At 36.1% G+C, this 14158-nt stretch overlaps 1 protein-coding gene across 1 annotated transcript in view; it reads left to right on the top strand.

Moving 5' to 3' along the window:
• EPB41L4A (erythrocyte membrane protein band 4.1 like 4A) overlaps positions 1-14158 on the top strand; it is a 222581-nt gene that overhangs the window by 137055 nt on the left and 71368 nt on the right. Inside the window, exons 10-12 of the mRNA XM_023533625.1 lie at positions 7652-7743; positions 9138-9215; positions 13946-14067. Coding sequence (XP_023389393.1) covers positions 7652-7743; positions 9138-9215; positions 13946-14067 — 292 coding nt within the window. The remainder of the gene's footprint in view (positions 1-7651; positions 7744-9137; positions 9216-13945; positions 14068-14158) is intronic.

The following is a 14158-nucleotide window of genomic DNA, read 5'->3' as shown; positions in this document are numbered from 1 at the left end:
GTTTTTTTTTTCCAGTGGTTTATAATACATTATGATACCTAAGTATTTGATCTGTGTGTGCCCTTTTAATCTGGCTTCGGTGCCCTTTTGACCTGCCCCTGTATTTTTTTTTGTCACTTTTCTTCATTTTGGTACAATATGGTGTTTCAAGTATATCGTGTACCCACCTTGTTATCAGCCATTTCTCCAAAGAGCCCTGGTTCCTTTAAGTGGGAAAAGGTCAAGATCTGGGTGTTAGGTGTAGTCATTGCTACTGGGGTGACTTTTCTTGCCTGTTCTGTGGACAAAGCTAGGGAATATATACATGCATATGCACATACATGCAAATATACATACACACATACATACCTGAGCATATAAACATGCTTATGTACATTTTAGAAATCATGAGTTCATACCATCCCTCTAATTTCCATCCATCTCCACAAGATTCTTTCTGCCTTTTCTCAGTTCGAATTTGTATGTCCCTTCTCTGGCCTTGAGAATTTTGGCTCCCAACAGCAGTGACACATTTACTTTTTTGCTCAGTTCTAAAATACATCTCAAATAGTTCCAGAATTACTCTGGCGAAACCACCAAAATTGATACTTGCTTCCAGTTTCACTCACATATACCATCTTGCCAAGACTGAAGGCATATATTCAAATACCATGTTCAAAATTTACTTGAGTTGGCTTCCTTCTCGCCTTTCCTGTCACTGTGGTTATGGTATTTATTTGAGATTAGTTAGGTTTACTTGTTTCAGTTGCTTTCAGTTATAGGTCCTGCCTTCATATCTTTATTTATTTGGTTTTATTTTCTGAAGATGCTGAAAATTGACATGCTTCCAAAAGTAAAACTATATAAAAAGATACTCTCAGAGAAGTATCACTAACTTCCATAGTCCTGAAATCTGGTCCCTCCACCCTACCTTGTAGGTAATCAACTTGAGTGTTTTATGATTCATCTTCCCCGTTTTTCTATTTGTAAAGATAAGTATATTTAAAAATTTTTCCTTCTTCCTTACCTAAAAGGTAGCATACTGTATATGTGTTTGCACTATCTTTTTCTTTCACTTAGTAATACCACTTGGAAATCTCCATCAATTTATTGTGAGGTTCCTTGTTCTTTTGTACAGTTGCATAGTACTCTTTTGAATGTATGAACCATAGTTTATTCAAGCAATCACTTATGTTGGGACATTTAAGTAGTTTTCAATTATAAATTTTCCTTCAATCAGTAACTTTGTGCATATCTGTTTTTATATCGTTGGAAGGGTGTCTTTGGAGTAAATTCTCAGAGGTGGGAATGCTTGGCAAAGGGTAAGGTCATATGTAGTTTTGTTAGTTATTGTCATGTTCCCCCTGCCCCCAATCTCCATCCAAAGTTTTTGTGGCATTTTGTATTTACACTTACAGTATATGAGTGTACCTGGGATGATAGATGTAATATTTTCCCCCAAGTGTTCATGAGTGTGTCTTTGTTAGTAGTATTTGAATCCTTATGCCACATGACAGTTTGGTTTGGACTCATTCAGGTTCAGGGATGAAATACTAGACATGTGGTCAAATAGCATGATTTAAGTCCAGGTCTGTCACTAACCTAACTTTGTATGATTTACTGAACAACATTTAACCTACATTTTCTTAAAGTGAGGATGATAATACCTGTCTTATAGCATTGTTGTGTGGTCGAAAGCACCTACTCCAATGTTGGACGTGTAATAGGCACCTGGTACATGTCTCTGAACTGGAACTCTCTTGGCCTCATGCTACTTAGAGCTACTGAAGTTTTGCACAGAAAGGGACTTGGGGAGCACCTTGTTCTCGACCAGTCTCGGTTAGTGAATAGTTTGTGCCAAGGCAAGAAGGGGGCGCCCAGGTCTTTCAGGCTCATGGATTTACTTTTGTTCTACTTACTAGTGTGTTTGTTGATTTTCTCCATAATTAAAATACATAGGCCATTGGAAGAAATTTTTGAATTGTGCTATAAATTTTTTTTTAAATTGAGTATCAGTAGATCTTATTAGATATGCCTTCATTTTAACAAGTTTAAATAACATTTGTTATTAATTTTTTTTAACATTTGTAGACTGGAAATAATGATGAATTACTACTAAAAACTCAAATCTGCAAGTGGAAGAGATATGTTGACGTATTAGTAAGTGCTACAGTTCTCTAAAGAGATGAGGAAAAGAGAGAATGAGAACAATAATAATAAACATAAACCATCTGAAATTTTGGGCTTGTATCTGTGAATTTTTTCAAATAGGAAGCAGAATAAGCTCAATATAATAGTTTTCAAAGTTTACTGAAACATGATATAAATATTCTCTAATGTTTTGGCTCTTTTTTTTTTTTTTTGAATTTTGAGAGGAAAGGAAAAAGAGAAGCAACAATCTAACCCATCCTTTCCAACTCTATAATTTATGTTTCATTGAACTAGAGTTATATATAATTATTCATCAAGCTATCAATTATTCATCTACAAAAGGTAAAAAGCTTTTCACATTTAGTATGTATTTTGAAATATAACCCACGCAGCTGACAAAAGAGTACTGGAATATTTTTGCTGTTTTTGTTCTTTTATTGTGAACTATAACATATATGCAGGAATGGAAATTAATTTTATTCTCAGCGTGTTCTGCTGAAATGCACAGTGATTTTTAATACAAACCATATTACATGCATTTCAAAGAGAATTATAAAAACACTAGTGTGTGTGAGTGCAAGTGTGTCTATGTGTTTGGGGGGGGTGTTTATGTGTATTACAATATTTTTTAAGCCAGAATACTGAAAAAACACTTCCTTGAAAGAAAGTTCTTTGTTCATATAATCAAGGAAACATCAACTACCTAACTAGCTCTTGGAGATTCACAGTACACATTAACACATTAAAAGATCTGAGTATATTCAGCCATAAGAAAGGATGAAATACTGCCATTTACAGCAACATAGATGGATCTTTAGAGTATCATGCTAAGTGAAATAAGTCAGATGGAAAAGGACAAGAACCATATGATTTCACTCATTTGTGGGATATAAAACAGAAGCAGCAAACAGACAAACAAAATGAAAGAAACTCATAGACAACAGGGGAAGGGGACTGGGAAGGATGAAGACGGTAAAGGGGTCAAATATATGGTCATAAAGGAGACAGACTAGAGTTTGGGTGGTGACCATACAATGCAGTATATATATAGATGATGTATTATAGAATTGAAACTTATGTTGTTAACAAATGTCACCCCAATAAATTTAATTTAAAAAAGGATGTATTTAACCCAGTGTTTCCCAAACTTATCTGACTATAGAACTCTTTTATTTTTTTTGCCAATATCACAAGACACTAATTCTGTAAGAAATGCTGTTTATTGAGCAGTAAAGAAAAAGTTTGAAAGAATAAGATATTTTACTGTGTTTTAAAATTCCTTTCTGACTTTTCATTCCAACTAATCACACACAAGATTGGTAAATTTTTTGTTGCAGTGCTCACTTTGAATTCTTTATCTGAATTTGAACTCAGGATGTCTAGAAGAGAGAGCAATGGGAAATATGGGGAAAGTCATTAAAATAAACATTTTGCCTGCTCTCTCACATACACAAACATAGTTCAGTTTTTAAAAATTCAATCATTTAATCTCATCATTTTTAAAGATAAAAATTTTCAAAACACTTAAAATTTTGTGATATCTCTTTGGTATCTATTTCAGTTGAAGAATAAATTTTTTCACTTCTACCACTCGCCCTACTTTGCTTCATTAGTAATTATTTTAGTCATTTGCCATCAGTCCTCTAGTGATTTTGTTTTTTTTTTTTCCCCTCTAGTGCCTAACGTAAGTTAACAATTACCAAGTACATATAAATCTTGTAGAGATTGAATGTTTAAAAAAAAAAATCCCCCAAAACTTTAGACCTATAATCTTCACACTTTTAGCCTCTCCTTTGTCTCTGTGAATCATTGATAGGCAACTTACCTGCTGTACGTTTTTCTAGTTATTTATAACGATTGCCTCTTACTGTTGTTAGAAGTACTAATCTCTTTTCCTCTTAAATATTTGACCTATCCAGTGTACCTTAGGTTACTTCTAGTGACCTTGGAGGTGGGACAAATGTATAACAACAGGACTGAGAAGATGTCTGGGGAGGTTGGGGAAGGCAGACTGTCCATTTGTGGATGTTTCTCAAGACAAATGAAAGAAGCAGCTAGAGGGGCTGCGTGTGTGGCCAGGAGGGTCAGACTGGACTCGAGGACGGTAAGCTGCTGTGTAGCTTGCAGTGTGAACCGCTCCATGACCTGTCAGGAATCTCAGTACTCTTAGGTGAAGCCAGGCTAAAGTAGATTAATTTCTTCAAGCTCTCAAAGAGAAACATAGCCAGCAAAAATGGGAAATGAGACTGAGATGACCAGAGGGAGTTAAGTTGGGAATTCATCTATATGATACATGTCCTGAATTCTTAACAAATGGTGGAATTGGGGGTTTGAGCCAAGTTTATCTAGGGACCCACAGCACAGTGGATTCCCCCATGATATCGGTGTTACAGGTGATTTAAGCTTGATCAGTTTATAAAATAAAAAGAAGTAGATTCAGACCATAGCTTTGCTTCTGACATGAAATGACAAAAGCTATGAAGACGTTTGAGTAATTTTGCTAAAAGCAAACACTGGATTCTTGGATAAGGTATTTTAGCAGTGGTTGGAATAAACTTAAGCAGCTCTTCATCTTCATACGAATGAATGAGAAGGTGCTAATTACCCATGTCTGTTTAAAAAAATGTTTAGTAGGTAGGAGAGTGTCGGAAAGAAAAACATTTGAAATACTGCATCAGTTATATTTGTGCCAGCAGTTACCATAAGTGCAAAAATACAATTTATTCAGAAGACCTGGCTTCACTTTTAGTTATGTTAACCCTCCTTTTAGTATTTGGATCATCCTGCTGACAATGAGATTAAAAAACAGGCAGCTGGTGTTAAAGCCCTGTGTAAATGGAGGATGAGTTTATACTTGTTATTTGCACATGGCAGAAGTAATTAGGAGGACTGTGAAAGCCTCTTTTGTTCCTTTAATATATTTGTACCCAAGGAAACTTGAGAAAACCCAGTTCTGGTCGGACCTTAAATATCTTTTATCCTTTCAGTAAGTGATAGCAGTTTAAAAAAAAAATGTGTTAAAAATTAGATATCCTGTGATTAGGTCTCTATCTGAAAAATGAAAGAATACAAATGTTTATGTGGAGAATAAAGTGAAAATCAGTCCACGAAAAGTTTGAGATTTATTTTTAGATTGAATGATTTTTTGTTTCTCTTTCACTTTTGGAAATCTGAATTACATGTAATTAACATTTTAAAAAATGTGATTTAGGTATGTAAATTATACCTTATTTTGTGGGTGCTCTTGCTAAAATGTGAAAGTGCCTGTGTCATAGAGCAGTCATCACCAGTCACCATTTCTTGTCAGTGGTCATGCCCAGTAGGTCCTGCCATACTTGGCGCTTTAGTTGCTGAGAGGCACAGGGAGATGAGGGTGCATATGCTGAGGAAGGTGGTAGTGGGGAAGGGAGGCGGGGGACAGCCTCTCTGTACTTACTTTATGTTAATCATTTATCCTAATAACAATGCAATCACAAGTAAAATTATTTTGAAATAAATGACCCGTACATTATGTTTTTGGATAATTCAGTGACCTTAAAAATACCCACCTGTTTATATTAGAAACTCTGAATAGTAGTTATATTTGGGGAGGGGAATTGGGGACAGTGCTGGGAGGGAGATATAGTTATCATTGTGGATACACTTTGGTAACTTTCCGAGTTCGTGCTGTGTGTGTGTGTGTGTGTGTGTGTGTGTGCGCGCGTGCGCACGCATGCATGTGTGTATACTGTATACTAAAGAAACGTAAAAGAAGAAAATTTCCCTTTAAGCATTCCCATCTCCTGACGGAAGCTTGGTTTCCCACCCTGCCCCCAAGGATCTTCTGTGATTTCCTCTGCACACCCTTTCCCACCCCTCCCCCAAAGCTTCTTTTACTTTCTAGGAAAGCACTCTCTGAATTCACTGACTTTTCTTCCTCGTCTCTAATTTTCTAATCTCGATTCCTTTCACGAAAGTCACTTAAGATTTCTTACCGTGAAATGCAGTAACCTCCCTTGAAACCCTGTTTGACCTTTCTGGGTCACTTGAGATTTGGACTCTCCTCCCAGCCTTCCTGACACCATTGCCTCTTGGTCCGTGTTGAACTCTCTCCCTCCACTTTCACGAGCCTCTCTGCTATAATTCCACCTTTATCCACTCTGTGCTCTCTTCCTGAGTGGTCCTTTTTACATCCTTGGTGACATTATCTGTGTCAGCAGGTAAGACCTTTCCCCTTAGCTCTACACCTGCATATTTATTGGCCTACTAGGCGTGGTTAGTTCTCAATTCCGTGGGCATCTCAAAATCAAAATAGCCTGAACTTATTGTCCATTCTCTCATCATCCAAAGTCTCCTTTTTCCCCACTCGCTCTATTTCAGTACTCTAGCAGCACCCAAGCTGAAACCCGGGCATTGCCCTAAATTTTTTTGCCACCTCACAGGGTTTTGGAATGACAGGTTGCCTTGTTGTAATATGAATATATTGGCTCTGTTTTTATCACACTCTTTTATTTTTACGAATAAACGTCTAAACTGGGCAGCCTCATTCCAGATGGACATAGGAGAAATTTCAAGTTTATAAATGTTCTGTCCTTGTTAAAAGTAGCAGGGTGCAGGGTGTGTGTGTGTGGGGGGGGGGATCATTTTAATTATTCCTCTGCATTGACAATTTTGTGTTTATGAATCCATAGAAACCTCATTCCAGAGGCATTTCTGAATTTGAGACATAAGCTTGATTTTTATTTGAAACTAAATTAGCAATTATATAACTGAACGGAGTGTGTGGTTTATTATTTTAGTACTTATGTTGTGTTTTGATTGATTTCCTCTTCAGTCAGTTGAAAAAAATAGTATCTTCTGCATAGTTAGAATTACTTCTCATATTGCTTTTGTTTTTTATGTATTAAATACAGATAAGTAACCACTGGATTAAAATAATAGTTAAAATTTATTGTATACGTATTATATTACATTTTACATCTGTCGTATCATTTAATTTAATTCACCCAATAACAATGCAGAAAGGAGAAATTCAGAATCAGACATTATTTAATTTGCTCAGGTTATGCTGCCGTGATCATTCCTCCCTGTGACCCTCTTGAGATTCTTTAGACATCAGTTTAAGTGTAGTCTGGACATCCCTGAAAGTAATACAGTTAAGAACTGAATTTATGGGTGCCTCCTTTTTACTGGCATTGATTTGTATAGTGTTTTTCCTGATTTGGTGCCCATTTATGACCAAAGAGTTCGTGGTACCTTAGTGCCAGCGCCCTGATTATTCAAGGTCATGGGGTGATGTAGAAGTAAGTGGTAAAGGTCAATGGCACCAAGATTTACCTAGAACTTATGTTTTGTAATTTTAATTAATTGAAGGTTTTAAGGCAAACCTCTACAAACAGTTACACAGAGATAATTAATCTCTGTTTTATGTGTTAACAGTAATTTGTCTGTTTACTTGGATTTTTGGTACCTAGAGGGTGGCTGACATCTAAAGAATGTTATGGTCAGTAATTCATGTTCTCTCTCTTTTTTTCTCTCTCAGTGCAATGAAACCTCATTCTTTTTTGAAGCTCGAAGTAAAACTGCTTGCAAGCATCTTTGGAAGTGTAGTGTAGAGTATCATACATTTTTTAGGTATGTTAATGTGAAAGTTTTCTTCATTGCTCTTATAAATGAAAATTGCATTTGCTTTTATAACAATGATTCTGTTCTGGCTACAAGTAGAAATTTAAAAGCGTTTCTCTTTTATTTTTTTTCCAGCCACCTAATTTTCTGGATCATATTAATACAAATATATAAATATACACACATAGATATCTTCTTTGGTCATATTATAAGAAAGGGTCAAGAACAATTTGTTTGTTTTGTGTAAAATGCAGCTTTGGTATTGGTGGAAATTAAGTATTCTGCTGTGGACATACTATATTTGAAATGCCTGTTAGCTATACAAGTAGAGATATGGGTAGGCAGTTGGGCGTACAAGGCTTATTGGAAAGACCAAGGTTGGCCATGTAAATTTAGTAGGTATTCAAGGCAAAGGGGGACTGGATGAGGCCACCTACAGAAAAATAGAAGTGAGAGAAGGATAAAGCCAAGGAGTGAGCTGCGGGACCCTCCCAGCATTTAAAGGACAGGAAGAGTCAACTGTGGCGTATGACAAGAAGTAACCAGGAGAGTGTTTGGGAAAACAGGAAATGAGGGCAGAAAATATCTGGGTAAATAGGAAGCTGGCAACTGCCTTGCATGCTGTGCTCCTGGGAGGTCAAGATGAGGGTAGAGAATTAATCATTGGTTTGTGGGGACACTTTTTGCTTGTTTCGCATCCTTATGGTATAAAAATAAAACTAAATTTTATCAGGTAATACATTAAGCTTTACTTTTTTGTTTTTAAATTGAAAACTACGTTAATTCTTCTCCTTGTTCTTATTTGATTTTCATGGACCAATTTCCCAGAGCATGTCGTTGGACAGGTATTCTCATAAAATGGCCAATGTCCTTTGTAGAGGTCGTATGAGGAGAGAAATGTGGCCTAGAGAGCCCGAGACAGTGAAGCTGGGCCACGGAGCTCCCCGTGGAAGTTTCTGTCGAAGCTGTCCTGGAATGGGGAGTACTAGAGTACGTGTACAAAGAGGAGTGAACCACCATATCAGCTATGATTAACTGTCATGAGAACCTAGAAATGAGTAAATCAGCGTAGTGGCAAAGTTCTCAAGATGATTTAAATAGAGAAAGTAAGCTGATTCACAACTAAAGCTTCCAAGGGTAATAATATATAGTATAGTCTTCGGAAAGTATGAGTACTTTGATATTATACATATATAAAAATCTAAAGTGTGGTTGTTTCAAATATTAGCTTAAAATAACTGATTTTTATTTTCTGCCAACATATAGAATAACTAGCTGTTAAAGTGCTGTTGCACTATTAAAATGGAGTCACACTGTTACATTTTCTACATAGCTTTTGCTCAAGTGTTGCATAAGTATCTGTATTTATGAGTCTTTATCTGTTTTTTTAAAAAATTGATTAGAATGCCAGAAAATGAATCGAATTCATTGTCAAGAAAACTCAGCAAGTTTGGATCCATGAGTTACAAGCATCGGTATAGGTAAATGACGTTTTTTCCCTTGGGAGGAGGGCGTCAATAAATAAATATTTAATTTAGCTGTCCACATACATGCGCATTAAAGTTTGACATTTAATTTTTTTCTTATTTTTCCACAGTGCCAATGAATTTCATAAGCATAATAGTTCATTAAAAAAAATCTTTTTGACAAAAATGATTTTCTAGGTTTAATTATATTTAATGTCTGCATTCGCTATGCTAACTTAGAACTTTTAGAATGTATTACTTATTATCTTCAGAAATTTATTTTGATGCAGATGTCACTTATTTCTAATCGTGTTCTGATTATGAAACAAAATAGGTATTTCGAATACTAGCTGATTAGTATTAAGGCATTCAGTTGATTCCCTGTTGTAACACAATGTATACTTTGTTTTATGGATCAAATCATGTTTTCTGTAGTATAAGGCCTACTTGTAGTAATGCTAATGCTAACAAATATAGTTAAACTTTATCAGGTGGTTGCTAAGTGCCATGTATTGTGATAAATGGTTTTCATTTGTTGCTTCATTTAATTATCACAGATCTTAATATTATTCTCATTACTAACTGAGGAAATTAAGGCTCAGAGAGGCCAAGTCACGTGACAAGGTAACCCAGCTAGGAAGCAGTAAAGTGGGGTCTAACTCCAATGCTCATGCTTTTAACCATTAGCATGTGGCAGGAAAAGCTTGATAGTTAGGCAGCCACGCAAGTGCTTGTATCTTTTGCTTGTATCTTTTTCTAATATCCGCATTAAAAGTCGGAGCCTTCTATGGAGCCTTCTATGTTTTGAAAGAGAATTTGTTTTGTTTCAATTCCTTCTATTAAGTGGAGAGCCTGTGATGTGCAAAGGCATGGCATTGGGTGCCTAGAGATGCAAAGACTCCGATCTAACCTCCTCTGCCTTTAGAGAGAGCTACAATATCATTCAGGCAGTGAGGCAAGTTCCAGACCCTGCATAACCCAAGCGGGGTATAGAAATGCTGCTCAGGAAGTGGAGAATGAGACGCTTACTTAGGAGCTTTAAGAATAAAGCCCAGTCAAGTGTTAGCAGAGCAGTGGTATGCCAGATTTTAATTCTTCTCTTTTATAATACACATTTTTTTGTCTTGAATTGGAAACCAGAGATAATCAGAGAGTGATTAATATTAATGTTCAGCGCATTAATCTTTACATGTTATTCACTCAGACCTTTGCTCATTTGATGACTTAAAATAAAACTTAAATTTTCTTATATTACAGCTTTTCTTGGTATTTGTATGAAGGTATTCATTGCTAACTAAAATTAAACCTTCAGGTTATCAAGTTTCTTCCCAAGACAGTGATATAATTATCAGAAATTTAAGGAAAATATTTACTTTTATAATGAGAAGAACAGCTAATAGTCACTATTTGAGCTCTTGTCCCATTTAGAGCATAAAACATTTCAAGAGTTACAGTGAGAATATGTAAATCTACTTTTTACTGCAACGAAGCTAGTGAAAAGGCATTTGTCTTAATGTTCCTACTATTAAAATTGTAATTATGCTGTTTAACATATGCTGTAGTTGGTTTCCATAAATTTACTCATACCTGATTTCTCAAATTTATTTAAATGCAAATGTTGTGGCTACCGGGAATTATTATTAGGAAGTTATTGGATTTTGCATATTAAATATAATTTCTTCCAAGAAAGTAATTAAAGGTAACCTTTGAGGAATTGGAAGCTCTGCTAAATCTGTTCTAATTTTGTGGCTGGTGTTAACTGCCTAGTAATTCTTAACAAAACCTAAATCTCCGTGTCTGTATGTAGGAAGCACTGAAGTTACACCATCCCTGGAAGAAACATGTTTCATCCCACTGCCCAGAGCTAGGCTTCGTTAGGGATGTGTCTCAGACAGCAGGGTGGTCACCAGCACATGGACTGTTAATTGTCAAAAGAGGAAACATAACCAGCCTTTAACAAACATCGTATGCCTGCTCTTTTCTTGAGACATTCTGTAGATCTGGAATGAAAGCAGAGCTCTGGAAATGCAGACAGCCTCCTCCTTTACCCTCCAGGCTTTTAGAGTGTGGAGGATGAAGAACAGCATAACACCTGGCTGGGGTGTGTGAATGTGGGTGTGTCTGTATTTGTGTGTTCAGTTGTATATGTGTTTATAGGGGGGTGTGTGGGTGTATGTGACATAGGAAGACAGAGTTCTAGTCTTTACCCTCTCTCCTGTGTCTTTAGGCTTGCACAATACCAAGGAGATTCCAGCATCTTTTAGAAAAACTAGTATTACTTAAGAAGGGAAAAATTAGACATTTTTAGTGATATGTGAAGGCCATTTCTTTCCAAAATTCCAAATTAAATTTGTGAGGAAAGGCTGAGCTGAAATCTGACAATGAAATTCTTTTGTTGTTGTTGTTGTTGTTTTATTATTAGAGACCAATAATTTGAAATTAAGATTGATTAAATTTTTGATTAAATATTTTGTCATATACTGATATCTTTCTCCGAGACCTTTAAAAATTAACCTTGCCTTTACCCAATGTTAAATTTGTAGGAGACTCCTGGTTTTGATGAATGAATAAATTGTATAGGTTTTATACTCCAGAAATGAGAATTGGGCCTGAAAAAACCTCCCTGGGAACCCAGATGACCTTCTTGTAGGATTTAAATCACATGAGCTTTCCATATTTCTTAAAGCGTGGAAGGGAGAACAAGTTCTCATGAGAACCTCTTTTGTGTCAGGTGCTTTCACATGTGTTACTTTATTTAATCTGCTCAGAGACCCACCAGAGGAGCTGTCATATCCTCATTTATATGGATGAGAAATTTGAGCCCCCTCAAATAAAGTAACTGAACTAAAGACCTTTAACCAATAAGTGGCAAAGCTGGGAATTGAACGCAGGTGTCTCTGGTCTTACTCTCTTCTCTCTACCCCACTGATTGTCTGTTGTCACTTTGGGGCTGAAGAGCTGCTGGAAGTGTCACTCAGCATAGAATGGGAATGTGTGTGCCAGAATGTGGGGAGGAAGGGAAGTGGCAGATCATGAGAATAAGACTGTGTTGTCACTGTGGAGAGCCACCAGGCACTATAAAACTCTCTAGTTATCAAAAACTTTATGCTAAAAGGAAACAGTACAAATACTGTACAAGGATATTTCTGCTAGGAAATAATAAGAAAAAGTAGAAATATATTGTAAATGGTGAAAATAAGGCAATAGGAGATCTCAAAAATAATCTGTTGAAAACCATACAATTATAACAGAGCTGTTTTTTAGACCATGCTTGCAACTTCAAACATCTGTATTCCTCCTCCTGAACAGCCAGGCTGTGCCATACTGACCAGCCAGAGGTCCGAAAGCTTGTTCTAGTCTTCCGTCTCATACAGCCAGTGGCAGATTAGTTTATGTTTCTGGACTATATAGTTTAATAAAATTTGTGATATGATTTTGTCATTCTCTTTTATTCCTGAGAGAGAAACCATGAGGAAAAATTGAATAATAATGTAAAATCTCATTATAAAATGCCTCAGTGGTCCACATAATGGGTTATATTTTTAGGCAAAGATTTTTTTCCTCTATGCAATGAGGTACACAGTACCCAAGTCTTATAACAAGAGAAAAGTGTAGTAAGTAGTTCTTATCCTCATTCTCCAAACCATTTATAATAATGGAATTTTGCTCTCTATGTAGATTTCTTTTTTCTTCTTTCTTCTTTTTTTTTTTTAGCTTTTCAGGAGAGAGATGTTGTTATGAGTGTTTCAAGCACTTAAAAATTTTTCTAATAAAAGTGATTTGGAGTAGTGAGGAGGGGAAATTTTTGCAGAAGCATGTAAAAGGTAAATTTTGCTTTATAAGTCTCATCTAATCTCTTTTGGGAGAGATTCACCAATTCACCAATTTAGTCTATAAATGTAGGATGCTATTCCTACATTTGGCACTATTAAAAGCCTTTTTGTCTTCCCATAGATGGTTCCTCTTGAAGTGAATCAAAGCAGATAAACAGAAATGCATTCCTTTTTGTATTTGATTGATATTTTAGGTGAAAGCCAGGGTCATTCATTGGCTCAAATTCAGCAGCTGTGGAATACATTTTCAGTAGGATGAATGTTTCCTGGAATACAGCAAATGAAATTATATAATTCCTTGAGAAGATAGGCCATTCCCTGAGAAAGCTCACCCTCTTAAATCCTCACAAGCTCTTTAGAGAAGCAGCACTGTACATGGGGTTTTAGGCCTGCTTCGAATCTTCCTGGGCACTTGATCTGGCACAGGTGGGGTGGGCATAATACATGGTTGTGCCATAGCAGGGTTGAGAGTAGATCACACAGTGGTCCTGTAGGGGACGCTTTATGATTTGCTATGTAAGTATAATAGGGGGACATGTTGATTCATGTAGAGTCATTGCCCTTGTGTAATTTAGCTCAACATTATTTCTTTATTATTTAGTTGTAGAGCTAGAAGGCGATCAATATCCTCTACTTATAGCCCAGCATTCTGCTTAAATCTAAACTTTACTCCAATAAACCCCCTTTCTATTTCGTCTCCTGAAAGATAGTTCTTCTACTTAACCTAAATCTTTCCTATTATAATTTAATACTACCTCCTTGGTAACATTGCAGTGAAAATCATATGCTTACGGCCTGTGTTAAATCTCTGTGTTTTTTCTCTCCATACTTTGTGGATAATTATGAATGAGCTATTGTTTAATTTTGTGGCTGTATGGTTTTACCTGTTAATCAAAATGTTGCATTTTCAAGTGGCAGGACAGCATTGCAAATGAATCGAGATCTTTCTATTCAACTTCCCCGGCCAGATCAGAATGTGACAAGAAGTCGAAGCAAGACTTATCCTAAGAGAACAGCACAAACACAGCCAGCTGGTAAGTCGTAGACATAAACTTGTGTTTCCTGTTAGACTGATGGTATAGGATATGCTCAAGTGGTGACTACAGCCTAGTAGTTTTTTTTTTT

This window comes from Pteropus vampyrus, unplaced genomic scaffold (assembly GCF_000151845.1).
Source record: "Pteropus vampyrus isolate Shadow unplaced genomic scaffold, Pvam_2.0 Scaffold106, whole genome shotgun sequence".
Classification (NCBI taxonomy): domain Eukaryota; kingdom Metazoa; phylum Chordata; class Mammalia; order Chiroptera; family Pteropodidae; genus Pteropus; species Pteropus vampyrus.
This window is presented reverse-complemented; position numbering and strand designations above follow the sequence as displayed.